The sequence below is a fragment of the Coprinopsis cinerea genome, assembly GCF_000182895.1.
Source record: "Coprinopsis cinerea okayama7#130 chromosome 11 map unlocalized cont3.11, whole genome shotgun sequence".
NCBI lineage: Eukaryota > Fungi > Basidiomycota > Agaricomycetes > Agaricales > Psathyrellaceae > Coprinopsis > Coprinopsis cinerea.
This window is the reverse complement of record NW_003307534.1, coordinates 1,033,152-1,057,857: the sequence shown is the minus strand read 5'-3', so window position 1 is coordinate 1,057,857 and position 24,706 is coordinate 1,033,152. Positions and strand designations below refer to the sequence as shown.

The 24,706-nt window shown below is 52.0% G+C and overlaps 6 protein-coding genes across 6 annotated transcripts; 3 read left to right on the top strand and 3 right to left on the bottom strand.

Moving 5' to 3' along the window:
- Positions 1-1,138: 1,138 nt before the first annotated feature.
- CC1G_05323 (hypothetical protein) lies at positions 1,139-8,718 on the top strand (the record flags this gene model as incomplete). Its single annotated transcript, XM_001840385.2, has 8 exons — positions 1,139-1,199; positions 1,256-2,306; positions 2,366-2,489; positions 2,541-2,678; positions 2,734-2,934; positions 2,984-5,428; positions 5,491-5,642; positions 5,700-8,718. The coding sequence occupies 8 exons, from the start codon at positions 1,139-1,141 to the stop codon at positions 8,716-8,718; spliced, it is 7,191 nt and encodes a 2,396-aa protein (XP_001840437.2).
- A 403-nt stretch (positions 8,719-9,121) lies between these two features.
- CC1G_05322 (DNA binding protein) lies at positions 9,122-12,302 on the bottom strand (the record flags this gene model as incomplete). Its single annotated transcript, XM_001840384.2, has 14 exons — positions 9,122-9,424; positions 9,473-9,634; positions 9,693-9,846; positions 9,902-10,016; positions 10,069-10,284; positions 10,366-10,461; positions 10,519-10,681; positions 10,801-10,954; positions 11,003-11,096; positions 11,152-11,413; positions 11,488-11,716; positions 11,771-11,943; positions 12,027-12,164; positions 12,225-12,302. The coding sequence occupies 14 exons, from the start codon at positions 12,300-12,302 to the stop codon at positions 9,122-9,124; spliced, it is 2,337 nt and encodes a 778-aa protein (XP_001840436.2).
- A 147-nt stretch (positions 12,303-12,449) lies between these two features.
- Positions 12,450-13,510, top strand: CC1G_05321 (hypothetical protein). Its single transcript, XM_001840383.2, has 3 exons — positions 12,450-12,496; positions 12,548-13,168; positions 13,229-13,510. The coding sequence occupies exons 1-3, from the start codon at positions 12,472-12,474 to the stop codon at positions 13,438-13,440; spliced, it is 858 nt and encodes a 285-aa protein (XP_001840435.1). The 5' UTR covers positions 12,450-12,471; the 3' UTR covers positions 13,441-13,510.
- A 162-nt stretch (positions 13,511-13,672) lies between these two features.
- Positions 13,673-16,355, bottom strand: CC1G_05320 (g2/mitotic-specific cyclin cdc13; the record flags this gene model as incomplete). The annotated part of the gene is made up of 5 exons (XM_001840382.2): positions 13,673-14,459; positions 14,522-14,659; positions 14,719-15,258; positions 15,312-16,274; positions 16,338-16,355. 5 exons carry the CDS (start codon positions 16,353-16,355, stop codon positions 14,262-14,264), a joined length of 1,857 nt encoding a protein of 618 aa, XP_001840434.1. The 3' UTR covers positions 13,673-14,261.
- A 499-nt stretch (positions 16,356-16,854) lies between these two features.
- On the top strand, positions 16,855-23,180 carry CC1G_05319 (sin3b; the record flags this gene model as incomplete). The annotated part of the gene is made up of 19 exons (XM_001840381.2): positions 16,855-16,865; positions 16,915-16,990; positions 17,039-17,134; positions 17,199-17,223; positions 17,281-17,325; positions 17,383-17,457; positions 17,512-17,591; positions 17,648-18,156; positions 18,213-18,320; positions 18,887-19,444; positions 19,495-19,846; positions 19,900-20,196; positions 20,250-20,726; positions 20,776-21,978; positions 22,036-22,275; positions 22,333-22,545; positions 22,667-22,780; positions 22,839-22,894; positions 22,949-23,180. 19 exons carry the CDS (start codon positions 16,855-16,857, stop codon positions 23,178-23,180), a joined length of 4,767 nt encoding a protein of 1,588 aa, XP_001840433.2.
- A 390-nt stretch (positions 23,181-23,570) lies between these two features.
- On the bottom strand, positions 23,571-24,109 carry CC1G_05318 (hypothetical protein; the record flags this gene model as incomplete). The annotated part of the gene is made up of 2 exons (XM_001840380.2): positions 23,571-23,996; positions 24,059-24,109. 2 exons carry the CDS (start codon positions 24,107-24,109, stop codon positions 23,571-23,573), a joined length of 477 nt encoding a protein of 158 aa, XP_001840432.2.
- Between the last annotated feature and the right edge of the window lie 597 nt (positions 24,110-24,706).

Genomic DNA, 24,706 nt, shown 5'->3' with positions numbered 1-24,706 from the left:
CGTACCCAATCTGGTCCCCCCGATTTTCTAGGGCAGATTACCCATCTAAAGCGCTCATTTCCATGATGTGGGACAAGTAAGTTCCCCGTTTCAATAACAATGAAAACCTGTACGCCACCCCTCGGCCCCGACAAGGACAACTAGCTTCTACACACAATTACCAGGATCCATGCAGTTATTAAATAGGGCCTCCATTTTCGTCGATGAGTGCTCATTCTTTGTTTTATGGGCGCGAACGACGTCAGCAGGGTACGACGAGGGCATTCGGCAACTCAAGAAGCGCCGGCCAAAGGCAAAGTTCCCACGCGGCCTTGCATCCGAGTCGGCGGCTCTGGCAAGGTTGGCGATACTCTTCACCAACAAAATCAATGGCCAACGATTGAGAAGTAGTCTAGGAGTAAACCTTACGGCGAAATGCGCTCGCTCTGTGCCCTCCAATGGGCAGTTTCTCAGTACATAACGATTTTCTTAGATAGTGCCTATCTTTTGCTTGCCGCTACTTCCTTCAAACTGAAGCATGGACATCGTCTCTGTGGTTGGCCTACTATCTGATGCTGATACAAGCACACTGGTTTGCTATCGTTTAGTGTGGCCTGAGTACTCGACTACTAGTAGATGCAGAGCGGCCGCGGAAAAGATTGTTACCCTGCCCAGTGTCAAGTCGGATCCTTCACGAGGTCGATGGTTCTTTGAATAACAGATGTCATAGCCCTTCTAGTCATACTTACACGCTGACCGTCACCTTAGCCCGATGACACTTTCCTTGTTTTTATCGGCCTCAATGGCGTCCGAACCAGGAGCTGCCAGGACGGGAACGGCAGTGCAACCGGCAACCTAAGAAAGCGCCGGGAATATTTCCCACGGGGCGAACAAGAAGACGATCAAGTTGTTCAGTGGTGCGGCCTACCCAGAACGTCCTGGTCGTTCTATATCCCCTGCCTCTTTTCCCCCATTCTTTTTGATTAATTTCCTTCATTTATCCCAGACTCTGGGCTCGGTCACTGCTGGACAAGTGCTGGCTTTTCTTTCTCTCGAAATATGTCGGAGGGGATCCAAATCACCATCCCAGGCAAGTAGCCTTGTTTCCACACCCTTTTGCGAGAGTTTGACCACGGAAATTCGATAGATTTTGGCGACGATGACTACCCATCAGCGCCAGTACCATTTGGACGGTCAGGATTTGGATTTGGAGCGTTTGGGTCACCCAGCTCTGCTCTGGACTCGCCCGGAGCGTCAGCTGCAACGCCATTGGCAGGCTTCGGCGAACGAAGCTTCTTCCACCACGCACGAGGGGACTCCATTGCCTCTGTAGACTCTGCAAACTCGGGGACGACCAGGTTTACAAGCAAGCCAAGTACACCATTCGGGCACTCGTCACAGTCCTCTATCACGACCACCAGCAACACCGGCTTCATCAGCAAGAAGCCCTCGTTTGCTTCGATACGAAACGCCTTCAAGGGAAACAAGAACAACGATGCGCCCCCGGTTCCTCAGTTGGAAACGTCGACCCCGTATCCAGTTCTCAAGAACCCGTTCAACCGTTCCACTTCATCCCTCAACTCGCCTCGTACCATTCAGAGACCGAGCACAACAACAGGGTCAACACGGGGAAAGTCCACCTCTAGAGGCCACACATACGCAAAATCCCAACATTCCCTCGCTTCAGACGGCGGTAGCGACTATGGCCATGGGTTCTTCTCCCCTCCTCCCGTTCCCCGCGTCCCTGGAGCTTACAGAAGCGACACTCCACCTACCTCCGACTTTGAAGACGATAAAGTTGACATGAATCCCAAGACGCCGTCGGACTATGCACTCCACGCCGTCTTCATGCGATTCGCATCTCTAGCAGAGGACAAGATCAACGACTATCTCCGCCAGCCTCTGGAACCTGAACTGCCATTCGCGAAAACCATGGGACCAGGCGAAGACCCTAAATTTGACGACGTCCTCCAGTCACTCGCCATCATCGCCCAGAAGAATGCTAAACCTGTAATCGACTCGGTCATGCGATGGCGCCGCTCACAGAACGAAATCGGGTCTGGAATCCTCGATCTCCACGGGCATTCGAAGGGACACATCATCTTGGAGAAGAAGTCGATGGCGTCCATTTACATCATGTGTAGAGCGCTGGTTGCTGTTCTGCAGAACATCTCCAAGGACTCATTGGGCGACGCGTTCGGATACACGATCGAGGAGACGTTCTTTGAACAGTTCCGGAGACCTGAATCAAAACACCAACATTCTGTGAATCATCGGAGTAACACAGAGCTGTACGCTGCGCTTCTGGGTCACTTGGCGAAAGTTCGGTGAGTTTACTCATTTGACACCATAACGTACGTTTAGGCTGACCCCAGTTGCTCCCTAGGTTCGTCCCTGTGACAGATAGATTCATGAAGGAGCTGGAGCCGGTGACGTTGGGTCAGATACCGAAGGATTTCGACAACAAGTACGAAAACCTGGTCAGAGGGATGCGGTACATCCAAATCAAGGTATGTGTTTGCTGCGTAGACGAATCCCTTTCTGAGGTCTATTTTTGCTAGGTTTGGCCACCAGAAGCCTTCGAAGAAGGCGCCGAGTTCATGGAAGTATTGTCGAAGACCTACGTGAACGCTCACGGCGCCCGGCTGAAGACGGCTTTCGCTGAGATCCTGGTATTATTGTTGCATCCGATTGGGAAGGTAATACGCCACACTCTTGCTCTGTCAGATCTGGAAGTTGATCGGTGTTCTCTAGACGGCGCAAGCTGAGACCAACATTCCATCATGGGGGAAGGCCATCGAGATCATCTATCCAAAGAGCAGAGAGATGGTGTCAAAACCGCGGTATTGGGCTACCGCTTTCCCACTGGCGATAACGGCGCTGTGCGTGGGACCTCAAACATTCTTCCTGAAGCACTGGCAAGCCTGCATCGAAGGAAGTCTTTCAAAGCTCAAGGTGCGCCTACCTCTTCGCAGTGCTGCTCGGCTCCTCATCTCTTCCTTAGGACAAGCCGTCTCGAATACCTGTTCTAAACGGCATCATGCGGGTAGCTTGGACGTACCTGTACAGATGTCAAGAGACGCCGTCCACGACGATGTCCAAACTGGAGTCCCTACTCAAACACTTCTTCCCAAGCAATCGTCTCACCGTTACCTCCCCCGAAGACAGCATCGACTTCCTTACCTATATCGTTCATTTCATTCTCTCACGACACTTCGAATACGGCAAGGACCTATGCTTGGAACTTGTCCAAGAGTCCGCTATCAACTCGCTCTCCAAATCTGGCAACATCAGCAACACGATGGCGCCAGAACGAACCCTGATCGCTATAAACGCCATCCTCATGACACTTTACCAGCTGGAAAAGGAAGTCCCAACTCCTAGTTGGCCTTCATCCAGCGACTTCTCCACACCTCCGTCAAGGGACGATTACCCATCCTCGTCGACCTACCTTCCTACCACTTTGGGCTCCAAACCGGGGATCAAAGACCTCCTCGAGAGGGCTGGAGCCTGCCTTTCAACACTTGTCAACTTTGCCTCCAACGCCGTCGCTCACATGTGCGTCTTTGACGAACAGTGGTCATATACGCGAATGAACGCGTCCTACGAGGAAGCCAACAACTTTGTCATCCGGCACCATGCAGATGGTACTATCGTCGCATACCCCAGTGGTACCTCCGCCTACATCAGCATCCTGCAAACTGCGTTCAACTCTTGGCCTCGATGTATGCATTCTTCGATTTTGATGGCAGACGCTGTGGACCTGCTTCTACGTGGAGTCGTCCATGTCGAGCCCGCCCTATCAGATGCAGCGATCGCCGCTCTCAAGCGACTGATGGAAGATCGAACAAACGCCCTGACCGTCGTTGCAAGGTTTACGAGCTTTGTTTTCTCCAATGGCCGACCTAGCTCAGAAGCTTCGAGCATCAAGCTCTACGTCGAGTCTCCCATGCTCGTCGCCTTGTGGGTGGACATCGTGGAGGCATGGTTAGCGAGTGTCAAACAGCTGAAGAAGGAAGAATTCTCGGAGGAAAGCGACATCATCCTCGCCAAGTGTGACGACATTGAGGCTGCAGGGCTGTTCTTGTTGAGCAGGGAGATGCCGTTGACACATTCGGCAGGAGTGAAGGTGATCAGGATGTTGGGACTTGTGTTGAATCACCTCAAGAGCATAGAATGTGCGCCCGGTGAGGAGCACTTGCACTTTGTGGAGCTGCTGCATGAGCCCGGGAGGGAGGACGCGCCGTATTTGACGGGCTTTGACAACCTTTTGGAAAGGCCGCAGTTGACGAGGTTGGAGCAGTGGAGGCAGGTGAAGAAGGAAGGACTGTTGCTGAGGATTGCGGATAGCAATGGAGGGAAGGATCCGGGTCTTTGGAGGTACATCTTCCCATCGTTCCTCAAGACGTATCTCGACCATCCAGGAAGCACGCTTCAGGCCTTCAGGGAAATGGTGGTGGTTGCAGTACAGAGGTATCATCCCATTATTTCTCACCTTGCGGGGTTGAGTAGTCGGGTTCCAGCTGGGTTCAACATTCGACCGGGCGAGAGAAATTCAAGTCGATTGTTGAGGGAGCACAAGCCTTTGGTCGATCAGTGGCATATGTGGGTCAAGATTCTGTGCTCCACTGCAGTACTCCCTGAAAGCTCAAGACCACCATTCACGCCTCTTGGACGAGACCATAGCCGGGCGCCCTCGGATATCAGCTTCGAACGGGAACGACTTTCGACAAGTCGCGGCCTTTTCCGACATTTGACCCCGTTTTTGGATTCAGAGCACACTTCGTTCAGGGATGCAGCCACACAGTGCATCAGTTCTTTCCCGCCCAACACATACCCACAACTCTTGGAAGACCTCAGTCTCCTCGCTGGTCGACAGTTCTACGACGACCCGAGGTCTAAGGCTGGCACTCCGATGATCCCAGAAGATCCCCGGTTCCGATACGCCCGTGATACCATGCAGCAGGAAAGGAATCGTCGGCAAGAACGCCTTCATTCAGCCGTGGCTCGAATCTACTGCTTGACCGCCCATTGCCTTCAACATCAACGATTAGCAGGTCGCCAAGCAGCCCTCGCCAACGTCCTCAAATTTGTGCGCAACACTCAAACCTTCCTCAGCAGTCCCGAGGCACGAGACAACCCTGCCCTCCAACGTCTCAGGCGATACTTCTGTGGGACTGTTGAACGCCTGTTCGACGGTCTGGCTTCTCTCAAGGATTCCGATCGGTTTATTCCCAAGCATATGCACCTGTCATTGTACAGGCTATGTGAAGATTGGTGTCAGGTTGGACCCCAGAGTGAGACAGCGAGGAAGCGGATGGAGATGATGATGAGGACGATTACGGCTGGAGCAGACAATCAAGATGATGCAACGGATGAGTTGGATAGGTTTAAAGAGGAGACGGCCATGCTCTCGTATGCTGCCATTGGAGCCTTGACTTCTTTATGCGTGCGTGCACTTTTCCCTCCGCAAACCCCGTTTCATGCTTATAATTGTCATGGATGATGTAGCAAAAGGCATTCTTCCCATCTGACGGGGCGGCTCCATCGCCTACGGACAGACAGATGCCGGAGTATACCAGGCCCTTGACTGCGTTGCAAGTGTTAGAGAGGCTGGATGCTATTCTGGGTTCATCTCATAAAGCAACCCAGACGAAGGGAAAGTAAGTCGTTGATGTGATTCATATCTCTCCAGCTCTGTGCTAATCGGTTATTTCCAGGAAAGGACTCAAGTCTCTTTTAACCTTCACCCATTCCGATGGCGAGCTTCGAGTCGAGGTTCTCCGACGAGCAGCAATCGTTACCAACAAACGCGAAGCCAGCAGCGAACCCATCTTTGAGGTCATTTCCGAGATTGTCTGCAAGGATACCCACCATTTCAGCTTTGAGCAAGTGGTCTGTCTCGGCTTGACGAATCTTCGACATCCTTCGGTCCGAATTCGCACCATGGCTTTCGACATGCTTGAAGCCATCCACCAACAACATTCTGGTTTACTCGCCATGTCGACCTTCGCACCTGCCGTTTCGAGCTTGGCACCTGGTACATACATCTACGCACATCGTCAAGTCGCCGATTTCCTTGCGGGGGAACATCCACATCAGGCCAACAAAATGCTGGTCCAGCTCTCGTACTGGCTGCCGTCGCTCCATCCTCACGCCTTTGAAACCAACGTCATCCTCCTCCTACTGCAAAGTTTCGAGTTTTGGATTCCGAATATCACGCTGTCCTCAGAACCTGGCGACGAGCTCAAGCTCTCAAAGGATACGATCCAGGCGCTGTTCCATTTGATGAAGCTCAGTCTTCATTACCAAGACAGTTATTCGGAGCAGATCTTGATCCTCTGGTCGAAGCTGGTGGAGGCACCGAACCAGGCCAATGGCGACGCAACGATCCAGTTCTTGGTGGAGCAGTCACAGAAGGTGGGCAACACCATCTACGTGGAGTGTGCAGCGAATATCGTTGCATGTCTCTGCCAGACGCCGATAGGAGGGAGGGTGTTTGAGGAGTTGTGCTCCATTATTGTTCCTGTGCGGATGTTGCCGACAATCGACCATAAACTCTCCTTCCCAGACGCGGAGTCCATGACCCTGTGGGAGGACCTGGACGCATTGTTCGCTGATCATCCAAGGTTGACAATTGGGGCTGCGCAGTCAGCATGGCTATTCCTTTCGGATGTGTCGCTTCAGCGGTATTGGGAACTCACGTCCCAACTGCCGATCCTCCTCCACGCCACCTTCACCCACCTCGACCATCGCGTGCCGTTCGTCCGACTCAGGGCGCGTTCAATGCTCTTCCAGCTTTTGCGCTCATGGGTTCCCGGGTACGACGAACTTGCCGATAGGTCCCATCAGCGGTCGCATTCCATCGTGAAAGAGCGAATGTTGACTTTCCAGCAGGAAATCGAGCGATACTACTGGTCAGACGACGAGAGCAGCGCCGATGTAGAACCAAAGATGTCTTGGGTTTGCCAACAGATTCTCGAATTCCTTGAACCGCTTTCGCCCAACCTTGCAAGCGCGTGGGGTACGGTCGCATTGGAATGGGGCACGGCATGTTCTGTCCGTGCAGTTGCATTCCGCTCTTTGCAGCTCTTCCGAGCGCTCATGCCTCGCGTCAAGAAGACCGACCTCGCACACCTGCTCGGACGACTGTCCAACACCATTTCGTTGAACGACAAGAACATCCAAACTTTCACCTCGGAGATCTTCCTCACGCTCAGAGCAGTCATCGACTCGCAAGGAACGGACAAAACCCTCCTTCCCCAAATCTTCTGGTGCATCTCAGCGTGTCTTTCGACCACTGTCGAGAGCGAGTTTGGGCAGTGTTTGGATCTTCTCGAAGCGGTAGTCTCCAAGGTCGATTTTGACAACCCTGAAGTGACCGAGCTGCTTTTAAGCCAAATGCCGCAGAAATGGCAGGGCTCCGAATACCTCCAGCCGAACTTGCTGAAGGGACTCAGGTCATCGGCAACCTCGACAAAGACGATCGAGGTACTCCAGAGTCTCGCCCAGTTCAGGGAGGCTAGGGTCATCGATCCCACGGACGGAAGGTTGAGAGATCTTTACACGGCCTCTCTTCCTTGGTGTTTACATGCGATGGACAACCAAGATACGTCACTTTCGGTGTTTGCGGAACGCATTGCAGCACTCGCACAAGTAGAAGGCAAAAACAGTATTGCGAGGATCATGACCAGCTTCTCCAAGAGTCATTTCCGGACGAGAGATGATTTCTTAAGGCAGTCTGTGTCAAGCTTGAGGGAGCACTATGGGGCGCGGTATTGGACGGAGGTGGTAACGCTGTTGCTTGGTTTGGTGCTGAATTCGCAGCGATGGTTGAGGATCCATTCGATGCAGGTGTTGAAGGTTCTGTTCCAGCACAGGGAGACGAGGAATCCGGTGGAGTTGTTGGGATCAGAGTTGTTGATGCCTTTACTTCGACTGTTGGAAACCGACTTGGCTCCTCAAGCATTGGAGGTACTAGAGGAACCGATATCGATGTTTGGAGGACCAGCAGCGAAGCACGTGCTGAGGATGAGTATGCATATGGGGAGTATGCAGCTTGGCGGGTCGGGTATGAAGGACGGGAACGAAGAGGTGAAGACGGTTGTGTTTGGCGTTCCTGAGGAGAGTGGATGGAGTATTGCGCAGGAGAAGGAGATGAGGGAAATGTGTCAGACAAACGTGTTGGGCGTATTTGACACGTGTTCAATCCCTACACGGCCGTCGAGGATCGAATTCGAACCAGAGGTGGAGGCCCTGGCTAATATTGCGACTCCGATTGCACATCCAGCAATGACCGACCCGAACCCGCCTGCGACCAACGGAATCAACACATTGTCAAATCGATCTGGAGGGCTGCAGCTGAAGAACTTCCACGAGCTCAACGAATTCTTCCAGAACCCTGAACTGGTCGCTGCGGCCCAGTCCCCGGTCCCAATACCGACCCGAAGACTCGAGGCTCGTGTCGCGGCCATCTTGGCCAAGTCTACCGCACCAGAGAGTAACATCTCAGATCATGGAGTTCCACAAACACCGTTTATCGACGTGTTCAGGATTGGAGGGGGCCCGGACGACAGCATTCAAGAGCAGGACTCTGAGGATGACGACGATGACGACGATGATAGCAGCGACAGTGACAGTGACGCAGATTCGTTTATTTTCGATTCCATTGCATCCCCAAGAGTCGGAGGAGGAAGTAATGGGGTTGCGATGGTGAATGGCCATGGAAGGCACCATTGACTTTGATTTGTACTGCATATTTGTTTGTTTACCCTCTCTTGGTTTCGCTTTTCGTTTCGTTCACTTGCATTTCATCATATTCCCCTCATATCTTCATTTGGAACTTATAATGCCTCGTCCAAATCGCACTTATATAGATACAATACCTCCAGTTTTGTTTTACTCACCACGCAGTATGTACGCAGGACATGTAATACTTGACAGGCGCCCCGGGGCGTCCGCTAGTGCTCTTCCCTTTCTCCCTTTTTACCATGTTTGTTTTTTGTGTACACTACATAGGATTCGCCGATGCGTAGTACAATAGCCTGTATTCTGCATATGCATATAGAATGACCTTGATCCATAGTTCTAGCAATGCGGCGTCAGTCAGACAGTAAAAGCTAGTGTTGCTACTCTCCACCTTCTAACACCTCTCGAACACTTTGTACAAATCAGGCAAACTGGCAACCTGAACGATATCACCGTCCAACAATGACTTGGGCGCAATCATATACTTCCTCATGGCAGGGAACAGCACATGTTCTATCTGCCACCTCTCCGCCTTCTCGCGTTCCTTGTCTTCCTCCTCTGCTCGAGTTCCATCCATCTCTGAGTCACCCTTCGCTCTCCCGAGCCGAATGTCCTCAGGAAAGGTAAGCGGGGTATAGAAATACGCCAACTCCCTCAAAAACGATTCGAAGCATTCCTTCTCCTTATTCCACTCGACCTGAACACGTTACTAACTGCTACTTGAAGTTGAGAAGTTGTAACTCACCTGTGGTCCCAACCTCATCAAGAACCCCGGCAGGCCATCCAAGTTCGGAATATAGTCTCTCAAAAGCAGGGGTATACTCTGTATGTCACCCTCTTCTGTAATATCCATCGCAAAGTATTCCGTTAACATTTCGCGTTTGGACATCAAGAGGTTTGTGATTTTCTGCGAAGTGGATACCCGATTAGCTTTTACTGGCTCAGCCAGTTGGGTGAGCACATACCTCCACGAGCTTGGGCTTCGATAGCCTACTCTCACTCGTATCTTCGACCTCGATCGCGATCTCGATCAACCTCCTCAGCGAAGGTGCGGGATCCAACCTCAGTCTTGGGAAATCACCAAACTGCCGCAGAGCGAGCTGGTAAAACGCTTCTTCCCTACAGCAGTGAAATTCGTCAACCAATACATCATTGAGCAGGAAGAGACACGTACGCCAGTGAAGCATAATTGACGAGATACAAACTTGTCGAGTGTTGGATCAAGGCTAGACATCTTTCGAGGTCGACAATGCCCACGAAGACGCTCTTCTGGACTATCTCTGTGAGACCTGCAGACGAAATTCAGCATCCTGCCACCCGACATCCCGGAAGCAAACTCACGCTCATGCTTTCCCTCCACCACTTCTCTCCTAAGCTCATGTACAGAACTGAGGATGCACACCGATTCAGGGACATCTCTCGTCTTTGTGGACGCTGTCGCTGTCGACTGCACACCCGCATCACTCATCCCTCCCCTTTCCGCTCCCTCGTCTTCACTCTCCAATTCTATTGGCGCCTCTGAAGTCGATCCTGTAAGGGTACCCTTGGATTGCGAAGCTGGCATCACAGAGCTCTGTGATCTCGATTTCGACAGTACCGCGGAGCCTGAACTGGGCACCGAGAAAGCCTGGGTCTTACTTTTCTGATTAGGATTGACAACAGGGAACATGGAGTCCAGTGTCCGGTCTGTGAGCGACGTTCGGACTTTATGGTGTGAATATGTTCGAGTTTTGCCTACTCAAACACTCCAGTCGGCTTAAAAGCTGCAAGATGAAAGGAGAGTACACGCACCAATAACTTCCAGTGGCCTCTTCTTCCCAGCCGAGACTTCTTCCTCGCCATCGTCTTCAAGGACATCCTGCATCTCCTCGTCCTCGTCGTCATCGACAGCTTTCCACTTCCCCTTGGCTTTACTCGAGCTAGTCGTCGAAGTTATGTGCGAGGTCAAGAGTGTCTACATCGAAGGCAGGTCAGGCGTCAGTCTCAAATCAATGCGTGAAGACATCTTGAGGGAGCAGGATAAAAGCTGAGGTGGCTGGGAAGAGAAGAAAATGAACGAGAAACATAACGGACCTGGTATTCAAAGCTCCTTGACGAAGCCTTTGCGGATAGCGTCTTCTGTACCGCCGAGCAAATTCTGTCCGTGATCTCTTCTTCGTAGAGGAAATGAACTTCTCGTTTAGTAGGGTGCACGTTGACATCGACATTCTTCGGGTCTATTTCCAAGCTGCGTCATGAGTTAGATGAGAGACAATGTCATATGCCACAAAGTTACCTGAGATAAACAAACGGCGAAGCACCCTTTGGGAGGATAGAATGGTAGGCAGCTTCAAGTGCCCGTTTCATCCTAGGTGACTCGACCATGCGATCTACTCCGCATGTTAGCTTCTCTGTGGACTCGGGATAGAAACAGAAGCTCCTCACGGTTAATAAACAGCAAGAAATTGAATTTCTTTGCTTGGTAATTCGGATTGGTGAAGTATACTTCGGCACTCCAATCGCCCTCTATCTCATCCTTTGGCTTTCTGACGTCGGCTTCGTCGACATCCATGTCGTCGTCACCTCCAGAAGAACCGACTTCAGTGTGCAGGAGCTCCTTTGCAATACTATGCCCGTACAGAAGCCTAATAGATTGGGGTGTATCTGAGTTTGGTGGCGTTGACAATTCTGGGGAACCAGATCCACTCTACATCCAAGTCCGAGGGTTGGACAACACTTGAGCATTTCTGGATATTCCAGCGAACACACGGGGTCGCTCACCTTTTTGCACATAAAGGACACCTTGGGATTGTGTATTGCATACTTTGTCATGACGTCCAATATTCGGGCGTACTCTTCGGAATTGTTTCGAAGAGCGGATAGTCGGGTAGGGGTGTTGTAGAACAAGTTCTCAACGATGATAGTTGTACCATCATTCCCTGCACAGGGTTCTGGTTCAGCTGGTCGACCAGGTTTGCTGCTCACAAGGGCGCCGTCGAGGTAATGTGCCCTACACCATTAAAGCTGAGATAAAATCAGAACATTGGCAGAGTACGACACCTACTTCCATGCACAGCTCTCCTTCTTCGTCTTGGTCACAACTGACAGTCGTGCAACATGCGAGATAGAGGCTAAAGCCTCTCCACGAAACCCGTAAGTCGCAATCTTCTGCAAGTCGGAGAAGGAAGAGAGCTTCGACGTGGTAAATCGCTCTGCCAATATAGGCAGATCTGATTTCTAAGGTCGATACGACCCAGCAAGTCACAGAGTCCTCAGTTTCAAAGCGAAGAAAACACGGAGGGTAAGTTGGCACTGCGTACCCGAATACCACATCCATTATCCTGAATCTGCAAAAGCTTTAGTCCGCCATCTTTGACGGTGACTTTGATACTCGTGGACCCAGCGTCCAAGCTATTCTCGATGAGTTCCTTGAGCGCTGACGCAGGTCTATGGATAATCTGTTGACAGCGAATTCAATCCTCACTGCTGTGTCCACCGCTGTCGCTAGCTGTACTGACCTCTCCAGCTGCTATTCTGTTTATAAGGGTTTTGTCTAACTTTTTAATTGGGCGTGGTTCAGTGGGTATCGAGTCCATGATGGTTAGAAGCAGAAGAAATACCGCGTCGTGTCGCGTTTGATGGCGAGGCAGAGGTATGCTTGTACCTGTTAGGATCAGAGGTTGTCGCCCTGCCCCGCCAGCACGGTGCTCGTCGCGATCAATTTCTGTTCAGAGTTCTGCACCGGTAAACGCTCGTCGACACAGGATGCTCGGGGCTCGTTTCCGCCAGGGTGAGTTCTTTATTTCTCAAATCAACCATTATACTGACCAAACTATTATAGCCGTCCAGGCAGTAGCCTCAGCCTCAACCTCTTCACGACCACTGCACACCTCGAGCGTGCTGCACGCAAAACGAGCCGCCACCGTCATCCGCAAAGAGAACATCCTCAAACAAGCCAAACGCGCAAAGGAAGAGCTCTCCGACCGACCCAGTGTAGTCCTCGGCACCAGACCCTCCGAAGAGGCTACCAAATGGCCAAACTGCCTCCTCGCAAAAGTCATAGTCGACGAAGAAGCCTTGTTCCGCGGTGATATCCCTCCTCCCCCACCAGTAAACCCTTCGACGCTCAACCTCAACGAGGCACCTGAGATACCAAAAAACCTCGCGTTTGGTGTCGGTGAAGAGGAGAAGGAAATCCTGTTCAATACGCTTCCGTCGTTGAGCGTGGATGCGACGCTGGCACCGGGGACTGGACGGCTCGGGACGGGTACTCACCTTGTGAGCGAACAGAGACGCGAGGAAGCGAGGAAGAGGGAATTGCTGAAGGTCCAGCACCTGTCTAGAGTCGTGGACCTCCGGAATACGAACGCGGCGGGTTTGGCATTCGAGAACCGAAGGCGTATCATCCTCGCGTTCTCTACCCCGGAAAACCCATTTGACCCTGGTCGAGCCGAGGTTCAAGGTATATGTCTTTCCTAAACTTATAGCTTGTTAATTCACTAACATGATTCTCTTGCTATAGCCGCACTCAAAACCTATCAAATCCGCAAACTCTGGAAACACCTCACGACTTTCCGCCGAGACGTAGGCAACCGACTCGGTTTGCGCAAACTCGTCCATGAACGCGCCAAAATCTTGCGTTACCTTCGTAACAAGAACCGGGATCGTTATGAGACTTTGCTGGAACAGTTGGCTTTGGAACCTGAGGCTGTCGAGGGCGAATTGGTCGTGTAAAACCATTTGTTTTCGTCAGTTTCTTCCAGTGCCCTACCACCATGGTTGGATATACTACACTTAGATATTCCCCGAACCTAATTCTAATGCTTTCGATCAATCTTCTTAACATGCACTTCCGCATAATTATGGCCCGACCTGACCCTCGAACCAAGAACGCAACCACAGGTACCCTGCCTTGGAAAACCAGATCCATGACTGAACGCGGTAAAGAACACAAAAATGCAATGTATCTAATTGTACAAATGAACATGACTATGCCAATACCACGACGACGATGGATGCTTTCCTATACAAATGCACTTCTGCTTTGGAATTCAGTATACAGTACGGTAGAGTAGATAAGTAACCAGGCAAAAAAGAACTTTACTACTACTGAACTTCTCCACAAAACACGCACTGGCGGCTTAATTAGTAGTCTGTCCATTGGTCCACCGGGAAGGCGCGTCGCAAAAGACCCTTCAGGGAGTGGGAAACGAAGATGCTGGCAGCTTTGGACATTCCCACCGACGAACAGCGATACCGAGCGCAATAGATAGCTTGAAGGTGGACAACGAAGGAAAGGCCCCGAGTCCGAACGATGCAAGGTGCACAGCTGGACGTCGGAATGACAGGGAATAGCAGATGGATTCGAGACTTGAAAAACTTGAATTGGTTGTAAGTTGTCGATGAGAGAGCTAATATCACAAAGATGGAAAGATGATAATCGAACAGAAAAATGGGAAGGCATGCAGGTCGGAAAGCGCCGAGATAACGGTGAAGCGAATGCTGGAGTCGTATTACTGGACATGAAGGAACCAGTGGCGAGTAGGGTTCATCGTTCAACGAGCGCGGGGCTTGGCGAACGTCTCGCCTTCAAAAAACTCTGCCTCGCTATTCCCAGCACGAGCCAGGGCCAACTCCTCTGCCTCCCGCTGCAGCTTGATCGACGCCTTGATTCTGGGAAGCTCCTTCCCCAAATCGACCTGGCTGTTCTCGGGCCACTGGCTCAACGCCCATTCGCGCATGTAGACGCTGGCCTATAGACAGCATAGCTCGTCAATGCCCATTCCTTCAACGGGGAGAAACAACAGGAACTGACCTTGGAGAAACGCTTTCCAGCGTACTTCTTAAAGAACGCCTCATGCTTGATCGGCTTGAGAATATAATTCAACATCAAGTTGGCGGTGGGGACGAGAGCACTCTCCCTGTAGCTCGAATAGTGAGCAAGGTTGGGGGTCTGAACGAAAGAGCATCAGTCAGCGATCTTCTCCTCGACGAAACATGGATAAAACATACCCATTCTTCATGGCCCATGGCCAACCTTGCCAACCAAATGGCAGCAGCAGCCATCAACGAGGGTGGGGCAGCGATCAACCTCCACTCCAAACACCCGATCTCCAAGAGGTACTTGCCCACCGTGCGGACTGCAACATCGTAGTCGTCCGCTTTGCTGACCCGTCTCAAGAAGTGGACAGGATTGGGGTAGCTGAGATTCCAGTCGAGGGTCTTCAAGACGTATCGCTCGGCTTGGAGGATCTCAGCCTCGGTATATGTCGAGTCGGCGACGCTGAGGAAGTGAGAAACACCAGGAGAGACGATTTCCTCAAACTTAGAGGCGATGAAGAGGCATGTGATGCCCACAAGTTGGAGCTTGGCAAGCGAGACGACGCGCGCGGAGAGGAAGCGGTCAATGATGTTCACGCAGAGGAAAAGGGTTTCGGGGAGGAGGCGGAAACGGACGTGGACTTGAACAAGCCAGTCGGTGAGAATGCCACGCATCTTCCAGGCAAGCTCTTTCTGACTTTCCATGTAATTGGGGTTCGCCATGGTCGTCAACTGAACGGACAATGTTACTATGACGCAATGTAAATGATGGCGAGAAAGCTTACCTCCAACTTCTTCATGTAATTGAAGATCTCCCCGACGTATTCGCTGACCATGAGAGGGTCATCGCCGTCGTCCGCATCCAAGTCATCCCAAGCAGATGTTTCGGGGTCGTGTTCGGGCTCGTTGGCGAACGCCTCCATCTCAGCCTCGAGCCTGGCCATCAACAACGCCTCAGGGTCTTGTTCCTCCACTCGAGGCTCTTCAATCTTGGGCTCTGGTTCGGGTGCGTCTGAGCTGGTCCTCCTCTTCTTGAAAACGCGCTCTTGCTCTTCTTCATCTTCCTCTTCAATCTTTGGTTGGGTTGGTCGAAGGGCGCGCTGGGATCCATGACGTTTGGGACCCATGACCTTCTGGTCTTTGACGACTTCGGAACGTCTGACAGCGATGCTGGGGATTTGGGGGGCATCAACGGCCATCGCGTGGTCGCTCGTTGCCGGTTCCTTGACCTTTTCTTTCACAGGGACCCTCTCCCTTTCCTTCTCTTTTTCCTTCTCTGCTGCCGCCCTAGTGGTCCTCGTCGATGCGACTTGGCGAGTGGCAACCGTCCTCAACGGCTGCCTCACCGCCAAAGGCTTCGTCTTGATCACAACTCCATCAAACTTATCTTTGCCTGCACTCTCGCTCGCCCCAGCTTTGCCCGTGACGCCATTCTCCTTCTCCTTGCCCTTGAGGGTGGTCGATCGTGTTGGTCGGTTCCCAGCCACAGCCACTTCACCAAGCGCCTCGCGCTTGCGCTTGACGGGGGCATTGTCGGTGGGCTTGCCGCTGTTCTCAGCTTGGTTTGCGAGGGCTTTGGCCCTGGAAGCGATGGTGGTCCTCGTCATACCGCCAGCGGGAGCCAAAGCGCCACTGGTGGCCGTCAGCTTTGAGCGGGTAATTCGCGAAGGGCGGGCCAACGCATTTTCGTTTTCCTTCACCGCAGCAGATGTCGAGCGTGTCGTCGTCCGTGTCGCCACACGGCGAGTCTACATGCATAAGAAGTAAGGATTCCAACGGCCTTTACATTCATCGTTAGGTTGACGACGTACCGGTATATTGGTGGCCATATAAATACGAAAAAAAGGAAAGGTGTCTCAGTAGTAGGTGCGGTGAGTGGCGGCCTTGTAGGGAGCTCGTTGTAGCTGGTTGCGGTGGAAGAGATGAGAAAGGCGAGAATCTATGGTGTGGCTCAGGTCGAACACAGGAATGGAAGGCGAGCACCTCAACAGCACGTGAAGCCAAAACACGCACATCCAAACGCGTCGCCAAGTCATGTGACGGCGTGGCTTGGTTCCCACGCAGGGCGGGGAGGCGTGGGCTCGAGGCCCGAAGGGGGGACGTGGACTGCTCTTCGGCGTACCTTTCTCTGTCTACAGGGTAGGAAATGGCCGAATTCCCTTTGAGTGAGCCCAAATAAACCCTGAGCGACAATGTTATGGGGTTGGCGGCAGGCGAACGCGAGGCAAACCAAGGTCCGAAAGGCGGCTAATGACGGTCCGCCGAAGCCATATCGCCGTCAACACCCTGCACCAAGTTCAAGGGATCGCTTACTTTGAATCGCCCATAATGGCTGTAGGGTATGTCATTGCTAACCACACGAGGGCGAGTCCCTTATCCATAACCAAGATCAGGACACAAGATCGTCGTTACCCGGAGCCTGGGGCCTGATGTTATGCCCCTGCTGCAACGAGAAGACATGGAGGTATGCAGGCAACCGACGGCTATCAACTGGGGACTCACGGCTCTATAGCTTGTTTTATGGCCAGAAGACCGCGCCTGCGACCGCGATTGGCTTTTGTCCAATGTGAAGGGTGCAAGTGCACTCGTCGTGATGGTCACCGACAAGGTTCGTCGGTATTGACCTTGACAAGATCTAATCAATCTCTTATCCTTTATCCGGCGCCATTTAGATTGACGCCGCGGTCATTGAAGCAGGTAGAGCACACCGTTTAGTCCGTCAACGATCCGATAACTGAATAAGATCGGCTCCAGCTGGACCCTCGCTCAAAGTTGTTTCCACAATGTCCGTTGGCTATGGTAGACCCTCCTTCCACCCGCCTTCCGAGACCTGACCCTAGACTCAACCCACGATAGAACACGTTGATATTGGGGAACTTGTCAAACGCGATATTGCACTCGGTTATACGCCTGACGTCCTCACTGAAGCAGGTACGGTCTCCTTCTGCTATGGGGTTTCGTGGCTAATCCTGATTTCACTTTCAGTCGCCGATGTCTGTATCATGCTGGCACTCATGGCGGGCCGAAACGCTCGCCATACCATGACACTAGTCAACAACGGAGAGGTACGTCCAACAGGAGTGTTTACCTATCAATGTTCTTACCAAGAGATGATCTCCAGTGGCCAGGATACAGCTGGTCTCCCTTCCTCTTCTGCGGCCGTCAACTCAGCGCTGCCAACCCTTCCATCCAGCGCACAGCAGGTTTTATCGGCTTCGGTCGTATCGCCAAAGCTACCCTGGCGCGTCTAGTGCCCTTCGGATTTACGACCTGTCTTTACACAGGCCGGCCAGGCACTGGTAAATCTACCTCTACCGAGGATGCAGAACTGGCTTCCAAGCTAGGTCTTCGGTCGATTAAACGTGTTGATCTTGAGACTGTCGCCTCAGAAAGTGATATTGTCTTCGTGCTCGCACCAGGCGGAGAATCTACCTACCACATCATCGACGATGCATTCCTTCGACGAATGAAGAAAACCAGCGTCTTGGTCAATGCAAGCCGCGGAACGCTAGTTGACTCTGACGCTTTGGCCAAAGTATTGAAAGAAGGAGGGATCTATGGGGCGGGATTAGACGTCGTAGAAGGCGAACCGAATATCACCCTCGATCATCCTCTGGTCAAGGAACCACGGTGAGATAGTCTACTTTCTTTATCGCATTTGGTTTGTAATCTGACAACCTCTCAAGTTGTGTGATCTTGCCCCATATTGGCAGCGCGACATTCGAGACTCGAAACGACATGGCAAAGTTGGCTGCTGAGAACGCATTGGCAGCCGTTCTTGGGAAGCCTTTGCCGTGTGCTCTTGCATTGAAGTAAATAAACAATGTCAAAACGTAGTCATGGGACAGGACCTGTCTTGGCCTGTACTTCTGCCGAATATTATATACGACTAGGACAGAACTGCCTTCGAACCGCACCCCATCGAACGTCCTTGAGAATTGTAAAGCGGCACGTCACTGGCGTTCGTCGGTAAGATAGCTATGCAATAGTGGGCCCAATAGGCGCCAACTACCTCCACGAACTTGGTGGGCACTCATGCGCCGCCAAGGTGCATCGACAGAAGTGATCTCGCAAATCTCCTCCGTATGGAAGCAAGTGCAGCCTCAGACCCACCTTCCTCCGTGGAGCTACTGAAAAAGATTAAAATTTGACCGTCCTCTAAGGCTTTAGACACTGCCTCGATAACTCTTGCCATTGTGCAGCCTCATATTCCTTCAAATAACACAAACTGAAAGGGCAGAAAATCAGTCAGGACAACCCCGAACTCGCTTGGCATCAAACGTTCAGCGATCAAAATACCACAGACGCCCATCGGCCCAATTAAAGGCAAACATCAAATTCATCACGTGTTGCGGCACAGATTGATCGGTGGTGCACTGACCCTCACTTCCAACGCTTCCTTCATCGTCGTCCCCGTCGAGCACACCCTTTTCCTCGCCGTGATGGACGTCGACCAGCCATCGAACGCCCCTTCAAATCCCAGCAAGCCACCCACGCCCGCCCCAGGAAACCCAACAACCTCGTCACCGACGCCACGGAGTACCGAATCTGCAGTAACAGGACCTGCTGCAGCAGGCGCCGTAGCAGACGCTGGTGACACCAACCCCCCTCCTCCAGTTCGCGAAGAGCGGGTTACCAGAAGCTCGTCTAGGAAGCCCTCACCTACATCCGAGGCTCCCAAGGAAGAGAATGTTCCTCCACGGAACGCCCCTTCACCGTCAGCAATGGCTGTCGATGAGCCACCCCCGCCGCGAAAAGGCTCGCCCGCAGACGCTCATGGATATCCCGGGTCCTCAGATCGCCCTCTGAACGTAACCGACGCCCTAACCTATCTCGACCAAGTCAAAGTCCAATTTGCGGATCAACCTGACGTATACAACCAATTTCTCGATATAATGAAGGAATTTAAAAACGAACAGTGAGGCTTTTACGTTATACTTCTCTCCTTCCATTAACGAATGTCATTAGAATCGACACGCCCGGCGTAATTAAGCGCGTTTCACAACTCTTCCACGGACACCCTTCACTTATTCAAGGATTTAACACGTTCTTGCCGGCTGGCTACCGGATTGAGTGCATGGGGGATGCTTTGGAGACTGGAGTTATTACTGTCACGACACCTACCGGTACCACCATACAAACTACCCAGAACAGCCGAATGGTGTGGACAACACCAGACGGTGTACCTCTCGATGGCCAGGCAATCGAACCCGCCGTACAATACGTTCAAAAGATCAAGCAGAGCTGTGACGCCGAGACATACCGTCAGTTTTTAGACATCCTTTCACGATATCACCATGCTCCCGAAGCCATTGACGAGGTGCATTCCACCCTTTGTTTTCGCCAACATAGGTTGACATCATCATTTTTCAGGCGGAGGTTTCCAGGCAGATTTCCCGACTGTTTAAAGATGCTCCAGAGCTTGCAAACGACTTTAGAGTGTTCATGCCAGATCGGAGTCAGCAAATACTGGACGGGCCAGCCTCACACCAAGTATCACATTTGGACTCCAAGGGACGCCGTAAATTAGACGCCGTGGCTGACTCGCTTAGTGCCAATGGTGCTGGACTTCCTCAGAAACGCAAGAGAAAGGTCGGTGACAAAGAGCGCGAGCGGGAAAAGGAGGCGGTTCCGTTGAGGTCGAGTGCTGTCATACCACCTGCTAGCAAGGTACCTATCGCCCTTGCCCTTGACTCAATAATAGTTCTCACGCAACACTGCAGAAACTCAAGCACTCGCAGGACGCTAACACCGTTTCTTATAACCCTAAACACATCATTGCTCAAACTTCTTCGCCGCACCCAGGTCCTTCCCAGCTACTTCCCCAACCGGCTATGTCACACACCAGAACAGCTATGCCCGACGACAGCAACTTTTTCGACCGAGTCAAACGAGCGCTCGATAACAACCGCGATCTATATAACGAATTTCTCAAGCTCGTCAACCTCTTCACCCAAGACTACATCGATATGGCAAGACTTGTCAAAGAGAGTCGAAATTTCCTTGGCGATACAGAGTTGCATCGCCAATTCAAGGAAATTCTGGGCTGGGATGATCGCAAACAGAGGGAATATGTCATGGCTGAGCATGTATCTGCGTCAGCTGATTGGCATAAGCCTACTGTTATGAGCGTGGAGGAGAAGCCCACTCGTATTCACCAGGCTGAACGACAGTCTAGTTACCGTCGTGTTTCCCCAGCTGTAAGTGTTGCATTATTCGATCATTCGACTCGTCTCACAAATTGCACAGGAGGCCAACGTACCATGCTCTGGTCGGGACGAGATGTGCAGAATGGTCCTCAATGATGAATGGGTGTCCCATCCAGCCTGGTCGAGCGAAGACACCGGATTCATCCCACACAAGAAGAACGTCTACGAAGAGGCTCTTCACAGAAGCGAGGAAGAACGACACGAGTACGACTTCCACATCGAAGCCATTACCCGTACTATTGCCATGCTGGAGCCCATCAACAACAAGATCGCTCAGATGAACCCAGAAGATCGGGGTTCCTTCAAACTCAAACCCAACCTCGGCGGGACGTGGAAAGCTATCCACCAGAGAGTGATCAAGAAGATCTACGGTGGCGATGCGGGGCTCGAAGTCATCCAATCTATGCAAGATTCGCCCGCACTCGCCATCCCCGTCGTCCTTCAACGGCTAAAGCAAAAGGAGGAGGAATGGAAGAGAGCTCAGAGGGAGTGGAACAAGGTCTGGCGAGAGGTCGATGCTCGGAATTACGCCAAGAGTCTCGACCATCAAGCTATCACCTTCAAAGCCGCCGACAAGAAGGCCATTACGACCAAGGCGTTCGTTTCTCAAATCGAAGCTGCGCGCGAGGAGCAGATGGCTTCTCGGGCGTCTTTGATCGACCCTCTGTTTGCTCGAACGAGGCCACGACACCAACTTGACTTTGTGCTGGACGACATTCCAGTTCTCCAAGATGCGCTGAAACTGACGTTCTCCTTCCTCGACCGGACGCAGGCTCAGATCAACTTCAACGAGCGACGACGGATCGAGAGCTTTTTGCGCTCGTTCATTCCTTTGTTCTTCGTCCTCGACCCAGTGGCCTTCAACTCCGCCTTCGTCATTGCAGAGGGTGCCGACAGCGAAGGGAGCGAGGGTGACGCCGCGAGCAACATCGATGATGCTGAGGTATCCAGCAATGGTACCAGCAGTTCGCGGGGTGGTCGAGGCGGAAATCATCGCAAAGGTGGAGGGATGGTGACCGGTGGCAACGATCTTCGCAAGAAGCTCTTGAAGAGCGAGCAAGCGAAGTCCAGCCGGAAGACGAGAGCGCAGGATGCCTCGCCTGCGAATTCGAGACCGGCCTCACCGGCGTTGTTGGATGAAGATTACAGGATACAGGCCAGTACAAGCCAAAGTCGGAGACCGAGTCGACGATATATCTTCTTCACCAACACCACGTTTTATGTCTTGATCCGTCTTATCCAAGTGAGTTCACCCTACATGTATGTTCCCCGATACCGACGCGCTGACATGACATCTCAGCTCCTGGTGGCTCGTTTGACCCTGTTCAAAGAACTGAGCGCCCAGATTGCCGAGGACAAGTCCAAGTCAAAACCCTCCGCACCCGTTGCACCTGGCCTATCAGCCCAAGCGACCAACACGGAGTACAACTCGAAAGAATACCACTACGTGTTCCTTCTGGAAACATGCGAACGGCTGTTCGACAACGAAATCGAGTCGCACGCATTCGAAGATCAAATGCGCGCAGTGTTCGGGATTCAGGTACGAGCGGACCCTTGTCACTTGGTCCCGAAACGCCATTCACGATTGGTGTTATAGAACGGATACAAGATCTTTACCATCGACAAAGTGATCAGCGCCCTAATCAAACAGGTGCAAGTTATCTTCTCCGATCCCAAGAGTCAAGATCTTCTGGAGATCCTCAAGCGAGAGCGATCTCTGGTTGCGCCTACAACGCAGGAGCAAATCAACACTCGCCGAAGTGCGGAGAAGGTTCTCGGACCTGATGAAAATTTGTTCAGACTCGACTGGGTGTGTAGCGGTTTCCCTTGTGTTTCTTCACATCCCCACACTGCTACCCGTCCTTACGTCTCGATCACGCCAAATCTTCAATTCGGGTAAACACTGACATGGACCTTTTTCTCTACCACAGCTCGCAGACTCCAAAACCATCACCATCCAGCTGATCGGCAAGGACGACTCGAGCTTTGATGATTCTGAGGTGTTGACTGGACGGTGGCAATCGTATATTGATTCCTACGTCTCCGTGAGTGCCTCATCCTCGTGAAACCCTGATCAGATCTCTCATTGTCTCTTTCCTTTAGGCCGATGCGACGTCGGGAGTTTCTCAGTCCAAGATGAAATCTCCGTTTTTGCGGAGGTGGGTCCAGTTTCTCGGTCTGAATAGCAGTATACTCATGAACCTCCGAATCAGAAACATCCCTGCAGCCGTCAAGGAGACCCAGCCAAATGTTGCCTCTACGGACAACCTCGAGATCAAGGTCTGCGTACGAACGTATCGTCTCTTTTACGTTTCAAAGTCGGAGGACTTTTTGTGGAAGTACCGGAGCAAGGAGGAGATGGAGAGTTGTTTTGACCAACTGAAGGCGAGGAATGAACAGAGGAGACGGTGGATAGACGAGTCTACGCAGTCGTCAGTTCAGTAGTGTATACCTCCGATTTACGATTTATGTACTACATGCCATTAGTATTACGCTGTAATTTTCACTTCAGTTTGGGACTCCCTTGTAATAATCCATGTGGTTCCATCGGCCATCTTGCCTGGGTGTTATGGAGTACTAGGTGGTTTGGCATGAGGGTCTGCGTGATGAATACATTGAATAGGCGCCCGACCAGAGAACCATTCGTGTTAAGAGTTTAGCAGTAGAGAACCTTGCAAGTTCTGAGTTCTGCGTATTTGGTGTGCACGATCCGAGTATGAAAAAGAGTCATCGTGATCGTTTATGATGTTTAGAGTAATGTAAGTAATACGCATAATACAGTATGCTAGTCTAATTCCATTCGACGTTCTTCCCCTGTTATACGTCCCACTGATGCTATGTTAGCGGCAAGACCGACCCTGGATTCCTTAAGAACTGGGCGGCAATTTTTCTTGAATCGTCGAGTTCCTTCAACTCTTCCGCGAGTTCGTGAAGATCCTGCCGCACCCTCTTGAACATCATCGCACTCTCCGCGTTCACGGCCGGCGCGTCCACATCCACACCTCTCGACTTGCCATACCGTAACACATACGCCATCGACTCGTCCGCCGTCCGGGAGGCATTCCTCGTCTCCCTCAATTCCTCCAGGCACATGCGGCACTGCTCCAAACATTTGCCCAGCAAATACTCCAGGATAACTTCCTGCGACTCTAGACACTGCTTCCCATAGATTGCCCCCTTGTACTCCGCCAAGACCCATTCCTTCTCATCCCTACGCTCCCTTCCCTTCCCGTTCACAAGTCCCGACCGTTCGTTAGATTGCTGTGTACAAAAGCTGAGCGTCAACACACATGGTTGTTTGTGGCGTTGTCGTAAACATTTACCAAAGGCCGTTCAATAGGATCTGGAAATTTCGCCAGTAGATATTCACGCATGTGAGCGACGTCGCCCACGGGTTGGTCCACCCGAGAAAAGGCAAAGGTCTCCAAGAGCTGCCGTGAGATCCCGGCGACAGACCTTGCGAGGTCATTTTCTGTCGTCGAACGAGGCGAGGAAGGGCCCACTGTGCGTGAACATGAGCTGGGCTCGGGGTGTTGACTGAAACTGTCACGGTGGTTCATCTCCTTGAAATTCGGAGAATCGAAAATTTGGGTTTCTTCGATTGCCCGGAGTGCCGATGGGAAGCAGGCGGAAATATAGGGGGAGTATGGGCGAGCTTCGAGTTACCCCGCAGACACACCGAGAATTTTGGTCGTGAGTAAAAGGATTGGTCAAGGAGGGCGTTCGAGGGCGGAAAAACAGAGGGGGACCCCGCTGACAGATACCTGCGTTATGCAGCGGTGGCCCACTAATTATATGCGCATTCCTCCTCGCCCCGAGTTCGCAAACTTGGCGTTCACTCTAGGGTTCCGAGTCGGAATGGGCAAGGGGGGCTGGGCCAGGGATGCTTTATGCGATTTTCAAGGACTTGTGTTTGTCACTTTTTCCTTAGATCGCCGTGAGTCCAAGGTTAGAACCAGGATCCCGTGTCG

Coding starts and splice junctions, on each gene's coding strand:
- CC1G_05321 (XM_001840383.2), top strand. CDS start 12,472: ATGCTCGGGGCTCGTTTCCGCCAGG. Junction 12,497..12,547: donor CGGGGCTCGTTTCCGCCAGG/GTGAGTTCTTTA, acceptor AAACTATTATAG/CCGTCCAGGCAGTAGCCTCA. Junction 13,169..13,228: donor TGGTCGAGCCGAGGTTCAAG/GTATATGTCTTT, acceptor CTCTTGCTATAG/CCGCACTCAAAACCTATCAA.